General features: G+C 40.1%; 3 protein-coding genes across 3 annotated transcripts; 2 read left to right on the plus strand and 1 right to left on the minus strand.

The window, feature by feature from the left end:
* Nucleotides 1-1,446: 1,446 nt before the first annotated feature.
* LOC119031181 lies at nucleotides 1,447-10,076 on the minus strand. Its single transcript, XM_037119476.1, has 2 exons — nucleotides 9,520-10,076; nucleotides 1,447-6,103 (listed from the first exon to the last, which is right to left on the minus strand). The coding sequence occupies exon 2, from the start codon at nucleotides 6,095-6,097 to the stop codon at nucleotides 3,788-3,790; it is 2,310 nt and encodes a 769-aa protein (XP_036975371.1). The 5' UTR covers nucleotides 6,098-6,103; nucleotides 9,520-10,076; the 3' UTR covers nucleotides 1,447-3,787.
* Nucleotides 10,077-10,278: 202 nt separating this feature from the next.
* chmp1b (chromatin modifying protein 1B) lies at nucleotides 10,279-13,838 on the plus strand. The gene is made up of 8 exons (XM_037119477.1): nucleotides 10,279-10,437; nucleotides 11,753-11,850; nucleotides 11,964-12,110; nucleotides 12,215-12,283; nucleotides 12,397-12,504; nucleotides 12,603-12,646; nucleotides 12,902-12,974; nucleotides 13,671-13,838. Exons 1-8 carry the CDS (start codon nucleotides 10,422-10,424, stop codon nucleotides 13,713-13,715), a joined length of 600 nt encoding a protein of 199 aa, XP_036975372.1. The 5' UTR covers nucleotides 10,279-10,421; the 3' UTR covers nucleotides 13,716-13,838.
* Nucleotides 13,839-15,509: 1,671 nt separating this feature from the next.
* On the plus strand, nucleotides 15,510-19,708 carry rraga (Ras-related GTP binding A). The gene is made up of 10 exons (XM_037119842.1): nucleotides 15,510-15,665; nucleotides 15,986-16,103; nucleotides 17,077-17,176; nucleotides 17,288-17,354; nucleotides 17,452-17,674; nucleotides 18,349-18,444; nucleotides 18,530-18,652; nucleotides 18,755-18,846; nucleotides 18,939-19,054; nucleotides 19,152-19,708. The coding sequence occupies exons 2-10, from the start codon at nucleotides 16,077-16,079 to the stop codon at nucleotides 19,253-19,255; spliced, it is 948 nt and encodes a 315-aa protein (XP_036975737.1). The 5' UTR covers nucleotides 15,510-15,665; nucleotides 15,986-16,076; the 3' UTR covers nucleotides 19,256-19,708.
* The last annotated feature ends 1,293 nt before the right edge of the window (nucleotides 19,709-21,001 follow it).

A 21,001-nucleotide genomic window follows, 5' to 3' on the forward strand; every position in this document is an offset into this window, starting at 1 on the left:
TGGTTGGTCAGATCACACATGTCTGAGCCAGCCCAGCTAACAACAACAGAGCAGCTGTGCTCAATCAGTTGTGTGCGAAACCAGCTGCTATGCATAAATTATACATATTTTGAGGCATTGTTGAATACTTTCATAAGAATGGAAATGATGTGAATTAATCAAACACAAGTGGGTTCAAGTGACTGGGAAGTTCAGGATGTTTTTCCTTTAAATTGTCATCCATCTGTTTATAGAGCATTTATTTGTTTTTTTTGTGTGCAAATGTACTTAACAAAGAGGCTGCCATCAGGACTTCTTCATTCAGTTCAATCAATATTTCAACTGTCCTTGGTGAATAAAAGCAGTTTATTCTTATAGTATGACATGTTGAGGAGAAACAGCAGGAGGGTGGGCGTACACAGCATGAAGGCTTCGTAATGAATGAAGCCAGGAATCAAATATTTATTAATAATTCCAACATAAACTGTAATGCTTTAAACAACAACAGGCTATTAATGCGTTTTTTGATCACTATAAAAACATGTAAATAAATGTATAACTTAGTTTTATTTGTACTTTCAGTACATTCATTACATGAAAATGATTTTGATTAAGCCCAATTAAATATATTTAGTATTTTGAAAGGTGGAACATGTAAGAATTTTAGTTGAAGACGTTGGAATGTACTTAAATTATCATCAGAGTGTAATGAAATTAGTCTAATCTATGCATTGCAATAATATGAAATGCTAACTAAACTAACTGCTGTCCAAAACAATCATGGTTTGCTACATTTTCAAATACCAATATATAGTAGTATATGTGGGATTTTAAACATGTAAAAAAAACCAAATCTGTTATAATCGACTCACCTACATGCAGACGGAAAGTTGGATGAAGTTTTGTAGTCTACAAAACATTTCTGGAGCTTCACAAGCCCAGAATTCTCAAGTATGGGTTGAATGCAAATTCAGTCATCCTCTGCTCACCTTCATGTTGATGGAAAATCAGGTTTAGTTTCATGATCCACAAAACATTTCTGGAGCTTCACAGAAAATCAGTGTCTGGTGTGATCTGATTCATTGGAAGCCTCCCAAATTGATTTAAAAAGACGTTACTTACACCCTTGACCTTGTGCACCCACTTCAGACGGGGTGAGCACTAACACTTTTGGCCCTAAAAAGGGTGCAATTAATGTCTTCAAAAATCAATTTGGGATCACGGGCTCCCAATGAATTGGATCACACCCGACGAGCTGCATGGACTCATTTTAATGTATTTGCCAATGTATTTATTCTGTGCTGTGTAACTCCAGAGATGTTTTGTGCAGGTGAGTAAGTGATGACCGAATTTTCATTTTCGGGTTAACTCAACCTTTAAATAAAGCTAATGTCGATGCATGCAGGGAATGTCACACAGATTACTGTCCTAACATCGTACCCCACCACCAATGGACGACTCCAGACAGAGAGTGGTTGTGTTATATTTATTACCACAATAACACAACAATCTGAGCATCTAGACATCATAACAGGAATATTTTAACTTCTCTACCGGTGAAATAGTTCCTTAACGACACACAACATACCCATAAGATAGATACATCACTTTACAGCTACACAGGGCACTACTGCACACAGTATTTTAATCTTCAATATTTAGTTCAGAGATTCACGAGCATGTCAGAAACACCTTTAATACTCAACAACAACTATGTGCATTTACATTGTGCTTCAGTCTCAGATTTAGCCCACACGTCCTAACCTGTGCTTTAATCATCTTTTTTTTTTAAATGTAATACGGAGTACATACTGTAGCTATGCATACATACACAATGAACAAACGCACAGGGACAGAGTGCAATAACGGCTGGCAGACTACTTTAATAATTTAAAAAAGTGACATTCACTATGTCCACTACAACAAACGACTGTCACCATATAATACACACAGCCTGTTGAGGACTGAAATGAGAAAACAGAAGTCGACGTGCCTGATGCATTTTCAGCAGTTCAATCCATATGTAACTATATAAGTTTCTCCTAAATTAAAAACAGCCAAGGCTTTCTTTATCTGTGTGCTGCTTCTGTGGCATGGAATAAGAAAACAGATGAGATAGGGCCACTTCATTGGTCACAATTATTGGTTTAATATTCTGAGGGGCTGTAGGAAAATTATTGGGGGGGGGTCAGGAAAGGGTGAGGGGTCTTTTTTCCCCCTCATTCTGCTTTTATATTCTTCAACTTTCCTTTGAAGTGTAATTCAAAGTTACATAAGTACACTTTTAATTGTTAAAGAAAACATTAAAGGCCCTGAAATAATTGTCTTAATCAGCGTTTCATTATGTGTGCAGTCCCAACAAGTCCCACAAGAACATAAATCTTTCTGTTCGAGCAAGATTTCAAGCTTGTGGTGATTTCATTCGCAATCTCTTATCGCTGTGTGTTGGAGTTGTTCCTTACAACATCATAATTAACACTGCTCCAGGACCAGGACCAATCACATTTTTGCAAACTCAGGAAAAGACTGAATAAATACACACGGGAGAAGTTAGTCTTCTGTGTTTGGTGAAATATGGTGGGTGATTTGCAGCGACTTTTTTACTTGATAATTTTTACCAAGTAAAACTAATTCCAGTCACCAGGATTCAGGGCTAAAAACAACAAGTCAGCAATGTAACAATACACTGCAAGCAGGACCAAGACCCCAGTCGCCTGGGTGAAAGTCCGGTGCCTCACCCAGTCAACCACCATTACTGCTATGTGGTCTCTTTTTTTGTCAGTAGCCACGATTGTCCTGGAGCAACATGAATTAGGATGTTGTATAAATCTGATCAAACCATACCGTCCTCACAGTCCTGATGAAACACATCAGCTGAGTTGTACAGTGTTAAACTCTTATTAAACAATAAATAAAGATGTGTTTCCAAACTTAACTTTAATAGAATTGCTTTTTTTTTTCATTAGTAGGAGATGTTCTTCTTTTTTCACCCCAAAAACACAAGGTTCCAAAAACATCCACGCTTCAGTTACTTGACAGTGAGATAATTATTTGTGTGGTGAGGGGACGACCACACAAATAATGTTCTCACAGTCCCTAAAGTAACTTGCACTCTTGTCTCTCTCTCTTCCTTTAAATGTAGGTGTTTACGGTCACAAATACAGAACTTACAATATCATGGAAATACCACACTAACTTGTATCTAATGTAGACCCTCGGTGAAATGTATCCTATATCTATACAGTAAATACACAGGGACAGTCATGGGCTGAAATTTACTCCACACTGACTAATGACTCACAACACACCTATATGGGGTTTTAACCCCTCTGAAACAGTAAGGATTTACTTATATAGAAACTTTAACCAAATCAAGATTTTAGTGTTTCATAGATTATGTTTTTATATGTTAAAGAAATTAATCTTCTAGCCATAGAGAATTTTCAGACTTCAACGTTCTCCTTGACAGTGGCGGGTGACCTCTGTAGAGCCCTGCCTGAACTGTAGCTCAAACAGCCCCAAACAAAGTCCCTCCACTTCCATGAAATCCTCTCGACCAGCTCTCTGAAAAGTGGGCTCTTAGCATTTTCTTTCCTTTTCAAAAGTGTTCATCTGGAAAGGGTGACATGCTTTGCCTCCAGACCCCTTTTCAGTTCTGACCTTTCATCGTCTTTCATGTCATAAGCAGGAGGGATCTCAAAGCATTAAACAACACTGTGTTGTTGTTAAAACTTCCATTTGTGCCTCTGTGTGCAGAGCACCATGCTGAAAGCAGCCTACATGCCTCCCTGTGGGCATGTCACTGGAGCTACACCAGGCCAGTCTGCATGTGGACATGTAGAGGGTAGGGGTGGTAGACGAGCGGGGGCTGGGCCTGGGTGATGAAGTAGCTGCTGTAAATTGGCTCTGACATGTATGGAGCCGGCTGGTAGAAACAGGTGACGTTGGCCGTGTTGGGGATGGCGTTTTGCTCGCCCAGCACCCTCAGAGCCAGGACTGTGATCATGTTGAGCGTCTGTCTCCTCTCGTGTCCCATCAAACACACCGTGCTTTCATCTATCACGCGCCGCAGGGTCATCAGGTAGTCGTACTTGCTCGCCTCCTCGTTGCCGATGAAATGGCACTGCAGGTAGGCCTCAATCTTTCGCTGCTGCTCGCTCACGTCGGGGAAGTCAATGAAGAAGCGGGAGCACATGTATCGCTCCAAGGACTTGATCTCCGTCTCGCTGGCCGGTCTGAAGTTCCTCACCAGCAGGTCGCTGTATTTCAGCAGGCCGCCTCCTCGGATCTCCTCTGGGTTGTGGGTGGCGATGAGGCGTCGCCGGAGGTGGTCCAGCGCCTGTTCAAAGTCTCCGTACATGCACTCTGCTTCGACAGTGATGGTGGGCTGCTGTGTCACCCCTGCCCAGGAGCTCGCTCCAAAGCTTTTCGGGACAGCGTCTGCCAGCTGGGGTGTTGGGTGCTCACTGATCTGAGGCTGTGAGGCTGCATTTGTGCCACATGTGTCGCTTTTAGCATCTGAATCAGGCGGCTTCTTTGAGTGTTTCGGCTTTACACTTTGTTCTTCAGTCTCATTCAAGCCAGTCCCCTCCTGAGGTGTACTGGCTGGACTGAATGTGGGAACTGTAAGGGTGTCTAAGGTCTCCGGCTTTGAGGCCGGAGCGTTTGAGTGTATACCTTGAGCGCCGTCATGTAAAGAAGACTTTCGCTGAAGCGGTTTAGGGATTTCTATGGGTGGAAACAGCTGTGTTGTAAGATCCGATAAATCAGTCAGTAAAGACCATTTCTCAGGTTTAGTGATCATCTTTCGTGACAACTTTCTTTGTAATTTCGGTGAGGGGCAATAATCTGGTACAATGTCCTGTGATGTGCTGCACGTTTTCTTAGCTGGAGGAGGAAAGGAAAACTCCAGACGTGAATCTTGCAGGGTTGGGGCGTTTTCAGTCCTACAGATTACAGAGTCTACTTTGAACGGAGTCATTTCCTCACAATGTTCTTTCTCTTGCGGAGCTGACTTTTGTGTAAGCGTCACAGGCGCTGGCTGGGAAGCCTGTGATCCAGAGAGATCTTCGTTGCTCTGAAGCTTTAAACATGCGTGTGTCGTCAGCGTATCCCTGACGTCTGTAAATAAAGTTTTAGGGGATGAAACTAAAGGATAATCAGCATGGAACGGTCCTTTTGCTTCACTATTTTCCTCACATAGCTCAAACACAATGTCCTCCTCTGAATGAACATCCTCTATGTCATCCACTTCCTCTCCCTGTAAGTCAACTCCCTCAGCTTCTAACGCCTCTTGTGCCTCATGCTTTCCATCTACATGCTCAACCTCTGCATGCGGAAGATCTTTCTCTGGCACAGAAATTGCTTGATCCTGGCTTTGACTTTCTCCGCCAGTTGCCATTGCCGAATCTTTTTTAATATCCGCTTCTACATCCAGGGGAGTACTTGCTTGGCCTTGCTCTTTGTTTTCATCCTCATTGTCTCTTTTTGACACATTCCCAGCATTCAAAGCCAACTTTCCTCCTTGTTTCCTTTCGGTCTCCCAGTAAGACTCCAGCATACGATCTAATATGATCTGGAAGGAATCCACGCTGAACTCAAACTGTCTCCGAAGCGAGCTCACAAATCGGAGCCCCACGGTTTTCGCTCTGTTGTTAGAAAGAGAGATGAGGCTCCATCTGTCGTGCTCATTGAAAACTTTCACCATCTTTTGCACATAGGCCTCTTTCATCGTCAGGCAGGTGATTTTTCGTCTGTTCACTCCACAAGGGAGGAGGTCTCGTAGGCTGCCGAGCACCACCTCCTTAATCACCTGGAGGTCCTCCTGTCTCGGCAGCTCCACTCCAAAAATGATGTCCAGGTCTCTGTATCCGAGGCCGTTATCCTTCACCAGGACGTGGCTGGCAGTTGCACCATTCAGCCGTATATCTTTCACCTGGATGTCTCTTTCGATCAGCCGATCCTTCACCACGCGAATGATGTCTTTCGCTCTCACCTGCAGTGTTGGAAAATTCCCTCGGCCGTGGATGGGGATCACCTCAGTCAAGACCTTGTCAAGAGCTTGGATTTGCTCGAGGGTCAAGTTGTGGAACCTCTTCTCCGCTTGAAGCTCCATCATCCTCACCTGTGAAATAGAGTTCTGAGTATGTATCACAATGTGACTATTTTCTTATGTGAGAAAAAAATGGCCAAAGAAAGAGTCAGGCATAACAACAGAGGAGAAGTCATATTGTAATCTTTAATAATGCGTTTTCCAAGAGTCTACGAGCCTTGACCTTTTGTATTTTCTGTGCAATATGCCCTTTTTTCAAGTCTGTAAGTCTGTGTCACCCCAGCAGCTTGTCAACATTGAGAATATTTTTCACCCATTTGCTTGCTCTAAAGTTAATCCCTTCTTTTTGTTTTCCTCTGCTCCTGATGGGAGAAGAGATATTTTTTTGCACTTTCAACCCTCTCTGTTGCAAAGTTTATCAACTAGATTTCAAATACAGTTACTGATCTGGTTTTCTTCAACATTTGAGGTAAAGGGGACAAACTCAAGTGAGCTCAGAGGACTGAGGATGTATCAGTGAGCAACTCGTCTGGTGTGTTACCACTAGGAGGCAACAGCATCATAACATGGTGACTCCCCAGTCTGTCAAGTCAAAGTGCTTATTTTTTCTTCCTGTTCTTACAGTTAAATATTTGAGCTTCACTGTGTATAAAAGACATATGTGCAGAGATTTGTTATTTATCATTAATTCTTATAAACTTGCACTTGCACCACAACTTTCAATTTGTTATACAACCCTGATGTTACACAGTGATAAATAAATTGAATGTTGAACATGGAAATAAAAAATGTGGTCTCATATTTATCATCTAAAAAGACATGACAGAATATCCTCAGACATGGTTGTCATAATAACAGATATTTGCCGTAGACAAAAAATGTATAAGATGTGACTGGTTGAGCTGGGAAATAAGATAAATGCCCCTACTTTACATCCTCTCCCACAATGCATTGTGAGGTTTTCTGACAGTGACTCAAAACATTCCAGTAGGATTATGTACGTCACCGGGTCCTGGTCACACGAGATAAACGTTCAGAAGTCGTCATGTTGTTTTCCTCCATTATAATGTGCCTGTCAGCTGTCTACAGGTGACTCATTTGTCTGTCATTCAGTGGCTGTCAGCTGTAGAGACAGTCTAGTTGATAGATCTATAAGGAACAGGTCAGACTTGTTTCTGCTGAACCTGTATTAAAACTCTCTACCACTGAAGCCGTGCTAAATCGAAGCACGTCATACCAAACAAGGCAATCAATGGAGCGGTGATACACTAAACTGCATGATGATGCTAATAACCAGCTGTTGTTGATTGACGATGCGCTTATTCCTGCTGTTATAATGTGAAAACACTGTATTTATGAGAGGAAAGGGTACGTCATCATTAATGTACGCTCACTGACTCACTCCTGGGGCACTGTCAGATTCTGAGCCTGTTGCTGGCAGGCTTTAATTGACCTCAACAGGAGGTTTCAGGGACCAGTTTAGGATCCCAGGGGTGTTTTGAAAGATGAACGCTCTCATCATCCCTTTTACTGTATGCATTAAAATACACTGAACTTGTTATATACTGCTTTTAATCAACTTTTAGATGTTTTGCGTTCCTGCTTTTAGTCAGCACATCAACAGAAAGAGAAGAGTTTGAGTGTGAACATTTCAGTGTTCATAACTTATGAACATAATATGAATATGGGAAATTAAGCGTATTACATTTTGGACCATTTCCTGCTGTTCCACCATACGAACACTAGACAACTGTCTTTCCAGCTGTGTATGAACAGAAAATGTGAAGACTTTCAGCTCATCAGATCTATGGTGAATTAGGTGTTACCCAACACTGAGGGGGATGTGGTCCGAAAAAAAATCATACTGCGATTATTTTTGACAGAAATTGTGATTAGTGATATGATTCACGAATCATAATTAAAACATGCATCCTGACAAAAAAATTAAAATCGAGATGATTTGACATTGCTGGGTTCTGTAAACTACAGAGCAAGATTTGTAGACTAGGGCATCTCTGCAACACTACAGGACTTCATTATGACGTTGATTTGTCATATCTCTTACCTATTTCCAAAAATTGCTTCCTTTTGCAATTTGGATGTTGTGCTTTGATTTTGATTATATATTTCTATGATATTAGAAGCCATAGCCGATATTGGCCTATTACAGATATAAAGCTTTCAGCATGCAGCATACCTTATGATTATAAATTACAATGCTGAAAAAGATGCTTAGAGTGACAAATTCACAGTTTATTGTTAAAACTATAAATTATCCTGCCTCCATTAAATATCTGTGGCACAAGTGTTTTTGAGGGACCATTGCAGAAATAATGCATAACATTTTTTTACTCCTGATTATTGTTCTGTTACTTTGTGTATGAGGTCATTCCCATTAACATCATTATATGATCACTTGATCAGAAATTGATACCAAGTATGTGCCACATGTATTAAGCGGTGATGAGAAATGTCAATCTTTGTCATATATTGTTATAGTGTTATGGTTTTGACATTGCTTTATTTTAGATTTATTTTAAGATTGCTTGGATGAGGATAGGGGATGAAGTAAGTAAATACATTGCTGCAATTTCTAAAATAAATGTAATTAAATATAGCTAGAGTGACTAAAGCTTAATGCAAGTATTTAAAAAAAAATGTTTATGTTAGTGTGAATTTGCTTTGTTTGTAGACTAGCCTGGGCTTGTGATGTGCTGCTGGGTGCACAGTGTGTGGGCAGCCAGCTACACCCTCAGCCTGTGTTAGTACTTAGTGGTCTTGGTCAGCTTTAAGTTTAGAGTAAAATACGGTCAGGGGCAGAGGGAAGCATGGCCCACAGCATCCTCTAGTGAATCTCAGGGGTTACATCAGCTCGGTCCTGCAGCAGGACTGCTCTCCTGCCACTTGGCTTCTTTATAGATAAGACTATATGAGTCATACAGCCCCTGAATGAAGCATCACTCGTTGGCTCCCCTGGTTTTTCTTCTGGCGACACAAAATGCACCACTTACAGCGGCGTTAAGGTTCTTAAATCCATTTAACATTTAATCAGTAAGCCTGCTGAATGCTTTTAAAGTATATCACAGGCTATGTTATTCAGCCTATAGATTGTCGTGATCAGGAAGCAAACACAGGCTACTGGTGGACATGTTTTTAATAAATACTCCTACGACACTATTTTGCACAGGCCACTTTTGTTACACGTTGTCCTCTAAACTCATAAATGTTGCCCCCTTATCAACTGAATCACCACTCAAAATGTGTCCAGTGTCTGTATATATTTATATATTTTTTTAATTGTGCATTTACACTCGTCACAAGACAATACATGCAGGTTAAAGTTAACAGCTAACTAAACGAACAGGTTGATGGAACTAGCAAGAAAAAAACAACAACAAACAGGACCGTTCAATGCGTTTGGCCGGAATTTGACACAACAATACACAAACAGACGAACAATTTAAAAAAATAAAAATAAAACAACTCACCTGTTCTGTGGCCGAATTCAATGAAAAGTGAGGCCAGAGCCGCAACACGAGGAAAAGAAAAAAAGGGGGGGGAGAATACTGAGATATCCAACAGGTTTTTATCTGAGAGGTTGATGCTGAAGTTAACGCGGACAGTTCCCTCTCAGCAGCACACGAGCACTGTTTCCATGGCAATCAGGCGTCACGAAATTTACGGTAAATCACGACGCTCGCTCTCTCTCCCTAACTGCCGCGTGACAGCCGGTCAAGTTTGCAGTAAACGAGCATCTCAACTGTTTGATAAAGTTGGACTTTTTATTATTAGTATTATTATTACTGGTGGAGCACACTCACTCACTCACACACACGCACACGTCGATATGTCAGGCCGAGCTACCGGCGTGCCACCGCACTGCCGAGCTGTTGCGGGGTGAACATCACATCAGACGGAGAGTGAGTCATCCTCTCTCCCCGCCGTGATCCACACCGTAAATCTAATCATCAATCAACCGTCTTCACCGCCCACCGCCCCGTCCGCCAACAGCGTCACGTCCACTTTTATCTGCGTTAACTCGCTAAACAGTCGCAACGAGCTAATGCGAGCTAAAACATCAGAAGAGTCGCGTTTAACTGTTAACGGTCAGTTTTTTTTTCTGTTTTCATTCACATTTTGAGAGGAGGAGGAGGGGCAGGAGGTTGGCAGCTCGCTCGTGACGTCACGTGGAATACCGCCACCACGTGACGCTGACGTCGTTCGTATTTTGGTCGGGAATCAGGAAGTGCGGAAGACGGCGAACACCGAGCGAAACCCAGAGGGCTGGAGTTGTACCGACAAGTTCTGCTTTGTTTGACTGGCTTTTTTGCGACCCCTTCGTGAGGATTTTTGTCGTGAAATTGTTGGACCACCAAGGAGTCGCGGCAAGATGTCGAAAATGGAGAGTATCCTTTTAAAACAGCGGTGAGGAAGGTACGTAAGCCTGTGGTGTAGTTAACGTCAATACGAGGGCTTCAAGACCGAGCACAACAAACTTGACGAAGAGTGGTGAGATTTATGTGTGACAGACGATTGAAACATCGGTAAGTAGGTCACATATTTACTTAAGGCACGAGTGCTGCTGTATTGAGTTAGCTGAACTTTTCATAATCGATACCAGCGGTCATAAAATGGGACAAAACTTGGCAGAAGGTCTTGAGAGCTTCCTTGCTAATGGCTGGAAATTCCCACCAGCTAACACACAGCCAGGTTAAACATATTGGCGTTAGCTAATACTCAAAATAAGACGTAGAATAATGAAAAAAAAATTATGGCGACTTTACATTTGATATGTTTTACAATGTAACTGTTATGGTTATTTGTAATGAAACACTGCGCCATGAAGATACCTTTACAGGAAGTGCACTGAACACAGGTAAACTGATCGGAATCAAAAATACCCGTTACGTAACTTGGTTTTGTCATTTCATGGCGACTCATCCAACAGTGCATGTGTAGGTCATTTTCTGAAAGTTTTAAATAGCAGACCAATTCCAATTTTTCAGAAAGAATTAAGCCCATTAAGAAAGAAAAGTAATTACACCAAACCCACCAAGTTTTTTTGTGTGTGTGATTGTCTGTTTCAGTGGACATGTACAAGGATGTATGGATTTACAAGTGTTCACTGACCGTGTTTGCCTCAAGAAAAGTGGTTGTGAAAATGTTGTTATCTGTTTGCCCATACATCTCTGTGTTTTAATGGGATACTATGTGGTTTTAGCAGAGAAATTCAAACTCAGAATTTATATATTTACAACATTCTCAGATGGTTCAACTCAGATGAAAATAAGGTCCCAATAACACTGTCTGAAGCTAGAAAGGCAGCAGGGTAAACCAAATAATAACAAAGTAAAACAATATGTAATTGTGTTGTCCTTTAAGGTCAGTTTGTTTATTCGGTCATGAAAACAAAGCAAGTTTGTTTAGGCAGATCTTTCTCTTCTGATTAAATTTCTGATTCTGATTAATATTGGCCAATACCAATGTTCAGCCAAAAAATTGGTGCGTCTTAACCTCAGTACGAGGCCAAACATATTATCCTCGATCAAGCACGTCTAGATGGTTTGATGCTTGATATGTCATGGCCTCCCACTGCTAGTTCCTCCTGCCACACTTGCACAAAGCTGTTTTCAGAGCTTTTCGCAGAATTAAAACATGTCGTCCAAGATTGCTTGATGTTTTTGTTTGGAATTTGTTCTTCCTTAACCTCCCATAACACAGAACATCTCTTCCAATTAAAATTTACTGCCAAAGAACTCCAAAGAAGTTCCAAGAAATGTGACAAAGAGGAGAAAACGGAGAAGCTTAAAGTTAAGAAAGTAAGTTGCAGTACTGAATCCAATTGTGGAGATGGCACATTAAGAAAGCCTGTTGGCTGCTGTTGACCACAGAGGAGTTTTCCTGAACCACTTTATTTTTGCGTCGTCTTTAGGCCATCCAGAAGGGGAACATGGAGGTGGCGAGGATCCATGCCGAGAATGCCATCAGACAGAAGAACCAGTCTGTGAACCTCCTCAGGATGAGCGCTCGGGTGGATGCTGTGGCAGCAAGGGTTCAAACCGCAGTAACGATGAACCAGGTACGTTTATTACTGTGTTGTGCTGCTGCCAACCTAGAAAACCAGCTACAACTTGTTTGTTTTCATTTTGGTTTGCATGTTAGTGATGGTGTTTTATTTCTCAGGTCACAAAATCTATGTCTGGAGTGGTGAAAGGCATGGACATCACTCTGAAGAGTATGAATCTGGAGAAGGTAGCGTTTCAACTTTTTAGCAATTCTGACAAATTATTATTTTATTATATTTTTTTATATATTTTTTTTTTTAAGTTTCTGAGTCTGTTTTTTTGTTTTTTGTTTTTTAAAAGATTTCAGCACTCATGGACAAATTTGAGCACCAGTTTGAAACTCTGGATGTTCAGACGGCCCATATGGAGGACACCATGAGCAGCACAACAACACTCACAACACCACAGGTACATTTCTTCGCTGTGCTCTTGTTTTTCTTTTTCGTTGTCTGAAAGTGTGTTTTAAGGAGAAAAGCAATTCACTGTGAATCTAATGTGTGTTTCAGAACCAAGTGGAGTCGTTGATGCATGAAATGGCTGATGAAGCAGGGTAACCCTTTCATTTGTTGTCTCCTCAGTCTTTGAAAAATTACATTAACATACATAATGCACGAAAGTATGTGTTTTGGTCTGCATTCTTACAGTAATATCACATCGCAGCATAAAATAGTGTTTTTTTTATTTATAAATATATAGACATTCATTTGAGGATTTTTTTAGATAGTATTATTCAGTGTAATGTAAGACATTGTGTTTTTTTAGTCGAGAAGTAAGGTTTGAATTTTCTTGTATGTATTATGTTTAGATTGGACCTCAACATGGAGCTCCCTCAGGGTCAGACAGGATCTGTGGGTACCAGCGTGGCCTCTGCAGAGCAGGTACATATGTACACTTACGTGTTTACAAGCATTTGTCGACTTACAGTAAAAAATGTGATTTAATATATTATAAATGTATTTTAATCTATGAAAGGAGTCCACATATATTTGATAATACATGCCAATATATTGTCATTTTGCTTCAAGAAGAATATAATGCAATAGACTGATTGCAATGTCACTGACTGATTTTCTGACTGAGATGGAATAACTTCTCCAAAACAACATAGTGCCCCTTTTAATCTCTAAAAGAATCATCTAATTTTAAAATGTTGGCGTATTTAGGTGGCTGGTATCTGTGAGTGAGTACAATTTAATGTAGATCCAAAAAAATCTGGATCTAGAGAGGATTTGATTATGTTTCACTTAACAAATTAGGCTTGATTGAGTTGAAGGGGGCTTCTGAGTCTTGACGGAGGTATGCACTAATACTGAGTGCCATTCTGTTCTTATTATCATAACTGTTTAATTGACACAAATTATGGGGGAAAAACCTAGAACATCGATGAATTAGCTCCATTAATATAAAAAATGTATTTCTGTTGCATAAGGGACGGCACAGAGGAGATTCCCGTGAACATACAAACCACGTGAACCAGATTACTTGTAAATCTTGTAAATTAAGGGTTTCTTACATAGATTGAGTGATAAAGATAGATTCTTCATTAACGCCTCTTTGCTCTCTCTTGTCTAAAGGATGAGCTGTCTCAAAGGCTCGCCAAACTCAGAGATCAAATGTAAAGGACGACTGCATCGGACTGGCACCGTAATGCGACGCTGTGGAGGACCAGTACACTACCTGAATATTACCCCCAAAAACCTTATATTCACGTCGAGTCCTTTCTCCCATGTTTCTGTCGAGGAGCAAATCCATCATTGTTTTGTTTTCTTCGCAAATTGACTCTGTGTTTATGATAACCTTTGGATACCTTCTATGTTAACTAACAGATGCTGGTTGTTGATATATATGTACTTCTCAAATATACATATTGACGAATAAGGAAGAACTGATAAGACTTTATTGTTTCATATGTATAGTTAAGAACTCCATACATTGTTCAAAAATATGAGCGTGGCAGTTAATACCCTGTATTTATTGGCCAATTTCATATAGTCATGGTGAATAAGTTGAAGGTTTCGGACTGTAGAATATAAATTCTGGTTCATACGTGCATGATTGCAGAAAACATATGCTTTTCCTCTCCTTGGTATCAGGGTGTGAAAGACCTTTTTCCTGACTGTTGAGTTGACATCTTGTGTTGACCTGTTGTGTTTTACTTCAGACGAATATTTTCAGAAGAGACCGGATGATTAACCTGTGTGGTTTTCTGGTCATCTTCAGTGTTTTCATCATTTTGGGAGGGGGTTACAGTTTAGAGATTACATACAACAAGTAAAATAAATAAAACTTTATAATACTTTTATGTCTTTGCCTTTTCATTATCATTTTCATTCATCTCATTAATCTCTGTTCCATCTGTAGTGAAATATTTGGAGAAAATTATTAATGTGGTCAACCAGATGATTAAAACAGAACAACTACAACATATTTTCTTATAGTTGTATCGCATGTGGGTTAATGAAGAATAATATTGTAAAAATATAGATGGTCTTAGGGATAAATAATAATAATAATAATAATTTAAAGAAATAAAGATAGAAGTGAAACAAATCTCAGTGATACAATTTATACTTTAATGGTCACTGTGTATAAGTCTAATGGTGTTTGGTACTGAAAAGTTTTATTTACATCCGGTGAAAACTTTCAAAATAGAATCAAACGCAAAAGAAAAAAAGTGACCGCTCAATATAAATGACTGTTTTGTCGCCATCTAGTGGCCTTTGTCGTGAATTGCACTGTACACTCAAACGTATTAATATTGATATGTAAACTGTGTCAGTGCGGTTTTACAATTAATGACGGTAATAACGGTTTTTAATAACAGCCTGACTTAATATTTTATTTTGAAAGTTCTCCTGTAAGCATAATACTTCCTGTTTGTACCTATTGATAAACCAAAGGCTTAATTTCACTTCATATTGTAATTAATTTATTAGAGACACAAGCTGCGTGTTTTCATGCTAATTACACAATTATTTTCTTGTTAAAAAATCTACAGGAAGGAATTTATCTAAGCGATTTATTTTGGTTTGTTTTGGCAAGAAGTATATGTGTGATTTCAATTAAGCTCGTCTATATAAGCCAAAAATAAGAAACGAAATAAAATAGAGAGATTCATGTGGCTGGATTTTTACATACTTGAATAAAATAAGATGGTGAACACGACACCTTCAGTAGTTTTCTTGTAATGAATATCTGTTGGTCAACCAGCCTGACTGCAGTAAACATTCCTGAGGCAATGTTACAGTAACATTCACAAATAAAAACTATTTTTAACACTACCAAGAAGAAGAGGCCACGGAAGACATCATTCATATCTGTGTTTCGCCTGTGAAGCATTTTAGGATATCTAGCTACACCATGTTGTCACAGGCTGAGCTCTCCGTCAGGCTAAACTCGGGGCACAAACCACATTTCACCTCATCATGTGACTCTGTCGTAAACAGGAAGCAGCTGATCTTGACTCTGCCTGCTTCTACCAAGTAATGTATACAACTGTTTTCTCAAAAACAAATCAAAACTGTGGTCTAACACTGGTTGAATTTAAGTAACCGTGCCACCCTGTCGCGGTGAGTAGATGACGACACTCTGTTGAATTTTAAACTCGGCTAGCTAGCCGTTTAGCTTGGCCAGGCTACATGACATTTCTCCTGACGTGCTAGCTAACTTAGCATTAGCTTCAGTGTTTATCCGGAGCAGAGAACAGATATTTAGGGAAGTCGTTAAACTGCTTATATGTGTTTTGTACTCGTAACTAGCTACACATGTTGGACTTGTTCGTTATTGGAGTGTTTTAAACGTGTCCTGTGAGTGTTCATATCGGGTTTCTGCTTCAGTTGAGCTAACTAAGTGACAGCTAGGTGAAAATATGTTTGTTTTTTCTGTGCAGCTGAAGGAGAGGAAGAGGAGAGCTGCCCTGGACTCACACTCAAGTCATCTGACTCGCAGCTCAGATAAAATACTCGTGTCTGCCGAGGGGGATGTCAAGCACAGCAATGAAGAAAAAGGTAAAGCAGAGGCTAATCATTGTAGCATCACAAGCAGCTGCGAAGTACATTTACTGCAGTTACTGAGGAGCTTGTACTGTACTCGAGTACTTCTTCATTTATCTACTCTGTCTTTAAAACTTGGAGCTCTCGCTGTATTCAAGTTCCTTAGAAAGATCCTGAAAACGCTGCTTTCAGACTGGAAAATACACATTTTTATATTCAGTGAAAGACATTTTGCAACCAAACAATTACCCCCATGACTTAAGGCTCATTTTCAGAGTCAGCATCTATACATGTGACAGGTTTTAAGGGCAAATCTATTAAGTTGAATCAAAATACAATGAGGAGATGTAGTATTTGTCTCTCAAATCATATTTTCAGACAGCGTGGTGAATAGTCTTCAAACCCAATTGCAGATTTGTGTGGTGGCAGATAAAATTTACAGGAAATGTAGATTAAAACTGTAATTCATAAAATACGTATGAAGAGGAGATTATTCCCAGCATGCCATCAAAAACTGATGCTTTGGGATTGTTGGACAAGTCGACGGCCGCCCCAAAGCGTTGAGTTGGGAGCTTTTAATACTGTAAAATAGGTTGCATTGTTTTAAGATTAAAGGTCCAGTGTGTAGGATGCAACGAGGGGTGTAGGGAAGGATGCAACGAGGGGTGTTCATTTGGTTGCAGAGTGCAACCTCACCTGTATGTGCCACTAAATGCTACACATTAGACCTTCAAACCACCCAACTGTATACAAACCCATTAAAATTAAAAGCTATCTCAACGAGCTTAAAAGATTAAATGTATTTAGCTTGCACTTTTATCAAAAATTACTCAGAAAAAGTGATTAAAATGTGCTTAATAACATGAATAAAACATAAAGGTGTTACCTTGTAGTATTACTGAATAATACCTCTATCACTGGTCACAAGAGTAGAAGAGAGTATAGACAATATTTTAACTTGTCTGATCTTTTCCATTTGTGCTTTCAGGTGTTACTGATGGGTAAAAGTGGGTCTGGAAAGACCAGTATGAGATCAATCATCTTTGCCAATTACATAGCCCGAGACACACGCCGCCTCGGAGCTACAAGTAAGCGTTGTTTTAAGATAAAGATGTGCTACATGAAGATAAGTTTTTGATGCTGGGTGTTTCCTAAATCTCATTTATCTAAAAAATGATGTCATCCCTTGTTGAATACAGTTGACGTGGAGCACTCCCATGTACGGTTTCTGGGCAATCTGGTTCTAAACCTGTGGGACTGTGGAGGGTAAACTGCATTTATTCATTATTCACCATCTTTTTACCAGCTTGGGTAATCTGATCTCCTCTGTTAAACATCGCTCTGTGTTTCCTTTACCCATCAGACAGGACACGTTCATGGAGAACTACTTCACCAGCCAGAGGGACAACATTTTCAGAAATGTAGAGGTGCTTATTTATGTTTTTGATGTCGAGAGCCGCGAGCTGGAGAAAGACATGCACTACTACCAGTCGTGTCTGGAGGCCATCCTGCAGAACTCCCCCGATGCTAAAGTGTTCTGTCTCGTTCACAAAATGGATCTGGTGCAGGAAGACCAGAGAGATTTGGTAAGCTTGACGTTTTTTATTTGATTATTAGTAGTCATGTTCTTGTTTTACGTGCACGTTTTTACAGAAGCATGTAAATGTAAGAAGACATTTTGACAGCTGTGTTCACCAGAGACTACTGCTGCTACTGTCTATGTTCGGCACATTAGTTGCTCTTAGTGGCAGAAATTTAAAGTGATTTTTTAAGTATATATTTGTAATTGGAAACAAGAATTATACAAATGACAAAGTACAAATCTGTGTTCCAAAATGTTTTGGTTTGTTGAAACAGAGAAATAAAACGACACCTTCCTTCCACTCATCTGAAAACACTCAGAAAGAAACAGAGAAGAGGATGAACACAGAATGAACAAACAAAATAAAAGAAACATTTCACAGTAAATAAAATGAAATAAAATAGGGAGAGAGGAAAAACATTTACTGCTATCTTTTGTTGAAATTGGCAGGTTAACCTCTAACATCTCACATTTGCGTCAGAAAATAATGACAAATGTTTTAAATATGCAAAAATATTAAAGCAATAATGAGCTACAAAAAGGACCTGCTTGTATTGTTTTAAAAGAACAATGTAGGATGCAGGAATGAACCTCAACTACCTAAAGTAAACCTTAATCAGTGTATCGTGTATTTAGGTATGATTTATTTATTAATTACTGTCTTTACTGTTTTTCCAGATCTTTAAGGAGCGTGAAGAGGATCTGAAGAGACTGTCCAGACCTCTGGCCTGCACGTGCTTCAGGACGTCAATCTGGGATGAAACCTTGTATAAGGTCGAGACACTTGACAGGTTTTATGTTCAGGTGCTGGATGGCTAAGTAGACACTGTATAAGAGGTATTTAAATGTCTTTTTACAGGCCTGGTCTAGCATAGTGTACCAGCTCATCCCAAACGTCCAGCAGCTGGAGACGAACCTGAGAAATTTCGCCCAGATCATAGAGGCAGATGAAGTTCTCCTGTTCGAGAGAGCCACCTTCCTGGTGAGAGCAACCACTTCCTCGGCTGATGGCGGTGTGCTCGGCAGAAAAATCTGGATCTAGTAATGAAAGTCCGTCTGTTTTATTGTTGTTTTTCAAATGCAGGTGATCTCCCATTATCAGTGCAAAGAGCAGCGTGACGCTCACAGGTTTGAGAAGATCAGTAACATTATCAAACAGTTCAAACTCAGCTGTAGGTAAGTTCACTCCGCAAACATGTCTTCACTCTTCACACCGCCTGCTTTGTTTTTTGTGTTCCCTGATTCTCTAATTTATCTTATTATTGCAGTAAACTTGCGGCCTCTTTCCAAAGCATGGAAGTGAGGAACTCCAACTTTGCGGCCTTCATCGATGTCTTCACCTCCAACACATATGTCATGGTCATCATGTCAGACCCCTCCATTCGTGAGTAGATGACATTTCTCTGCAATGAATGCACATAAGAAAAAATAAATAAATAAAACCAGCATAACAAAAATCCATGTCTCCATTTTGTTTCCAGCATCTGCAGCCACTCTCATCAATATCCGTAATGCTAGGAAACACTTTGAGAAGTTGGAGCGGGTGGATGGACCCAAGCACAGCCTGCACATGCGAATGCGCTAGCTGGAGCGTTTTTGTCCCGGTGGATACTCTCAGCCAATCAGTCCACAGACCGCAGACGACGTCTCGCGATCCTCCAGCTCTGCCACATATGAGCAGCCCTGCACTGTTTCCTCTATATCTCCACAGTCAATCACAGTTATTACGGGAGAAATCATATTTTCTTTTCCTCTACAGTGATCATAAGTGAACAGCGCTTTACACTCTGTTGAAATATTTGCCCTAACTCGACGCATTGAAGTAAGATGAATAGTTGTGTTTACTCAGAAGGGGGAGTGGGGGGGCTACCTTTGCTGTCACACTTTGTCTTATATAGTAGATTCATTTACTCTATGCAGAGAATCCCAGTGATCGGGGGAATGATGATGAGCAGCAGCTACTGTTTGATTTTCAAATGCAGTTTGTAAGCTGTTACACTTTGAAAGTACGAACAATATAGTTATATTCTGAAAAATATCTGTTCTGTGATTTTTTTTCTTCTGCTGTAATGTTTTAACAATGCTCCAAAACATTCTATTTATAGTACATACAGTTTGTTATGAACAGACACGTATACGTATTTGCCTTCCTGGTCCATGTGGTTCTTCTGACCACAGGGCCTTTTGATACTGCACCAGTTGTCCGGCACACACAACATGACGTATGGTGGCAAATGTTGTGATGTACGAGGGGGTTGGACTGGTGTGAGTGCTAGTAGGGGAAGGGGCTACGGGACAGTTCAGTGCACCTGTTAGCGAGTCAACAGCAGCAAATGTGCAGATGGAGCAGTGTATTAAAAACACAGTCGGTTCATTTCAGTGACAAACAGCTGAGTTAAACTTCTTTTAATCTCTGTTAGCTGAATTAGCACGTAAAGCAATTGAAAAGTTAGCCATAAGACATAAAACATTCAGAACTACATGAGAGGTAATTTAGCTTAAAAGTGATTTAAAGCAACATTATATAGAAATTGGCATTTTGTTCCAAATCTAAAATTCGAGCTGATCACCGGGACTGTGTGGATGTGGTATGATCGCATTTGTTTGACAGGGAGCTCAACACCTGTTGTCAGAATCTGATTTGAATGCTGCTGAACTCTGATTGGTGCACAGAAGAATGTGACATCACCTCATTCTGTCAGAGCACCTCCCACTTTAAACCAGCCAGAAGAACACAGAGAACAGAACCAAAATTCTTAAAATCTAATTTAAATGAGCAACATATAAAAAAAAACCCACTCAAAACAAAGAGGGGACAGCATGTTGCTAGAGTAACTGCTAACTGCTGCTTACAGTAGCTGCTGTTAGCTCTGTTAGCCATGCAGCTACTGGTCTGGACTGAGAGAGCCGGAGAAGTGTTGGTGGGATGGGTGTTAGCTGGTTAGCATGCTAACTTCAGTAGTTATCTGCAATGCTATACACAAACTACAGAAAACACCACAAAGCATCAAAGGTGTTATCTCTTAATTTTCTGCTGATCAATTTTGGTTCAATTCTAAATGTCATCAGCTAAAATTCTTACATACTGCACCTTTAATCCAGTTGAGCGTACACATAGATGTCATTGATATTCAATTAAATTATAAAAACAAACTGCAACAGGCAAACTGGTAATATTATCATTACATTTGATACTTAAGGTCATATATGTATTTGTGGTGGACCAGCCTCAGGCGTGTACAGAGCCATTAGGACTCCTTTGTCCATCGTACCTGATCCTGCCCATTCCTTCGGAGGCTGCGGGGGGATATGCACTCATTACCTCCTGCCT

Source organism: Acanthopagrus latus, chromosome 13 (genome assembly GCF_904848185.1).
Source record: "Acanthopagrus latus isolate v.2019 chromosome 13, fAcaLat1.1, whole genome shotgun sequence".
In the NCBI taxonomy this organism is placed as follows: Eukaryota; Metazoa; Chordata; class Actinopteri; order Spariformes; family Sparidae; genus Acanthopagrus; species Acanthopagrus latus.

What these genes read in the sequence shown, in the direction of transcription:
- LOC119031181 (XM_037119476.1), bottom strand. Translation starts at nt 6,097, where the DNA reads ATGATGGAGCTTCAAGCGGAGAAGAGGTTCCACAACTTGACCCTCGAG.
- chmp1b (XM_037119477.1), top strand. An exon ending in CCGCAGTAACGATGAACCAG is followed by an intron (nt 12,111 to 12,214) that starts GTACGTTTATTA and finishes TTTATTTCTCAG; the next exon opens with GTCACAAAATCTATGTCTGG. An exon ending in GCGTGGCCTCTGCAGAGCAG is followed by an intron (nt 12,975 to 13,670) that starts GTACATATGTAC and finishes TCTTGTCTAAAG; the next exon opens with GATGAGCTGTCTCAAAGGCT.
- rraga (XM_037119842.1), top strand. Translation starts at nt 16,077, where the DNA reads ATGTCAAGCACAGCAATGAAGAAAAAG. An exon ending in CAGTTCAAACTCAGCTGTAG is followed by an intron (nt 18,847 to 18,938) that starts GTAAGTTCACTC and finishes TTATTATTGCAG; the next exon opens with TAAACTTGCGGCCTCTTTCC. An exon ending in CATGTCAGACCCCTCCATTC is followed by an intron (nt 19,055 to 19,151) that starts GTGAGTAGATGA and finishes TTTTGTTTCCAG; the next exon opens with CATCTGCAGCCACTCTCATC.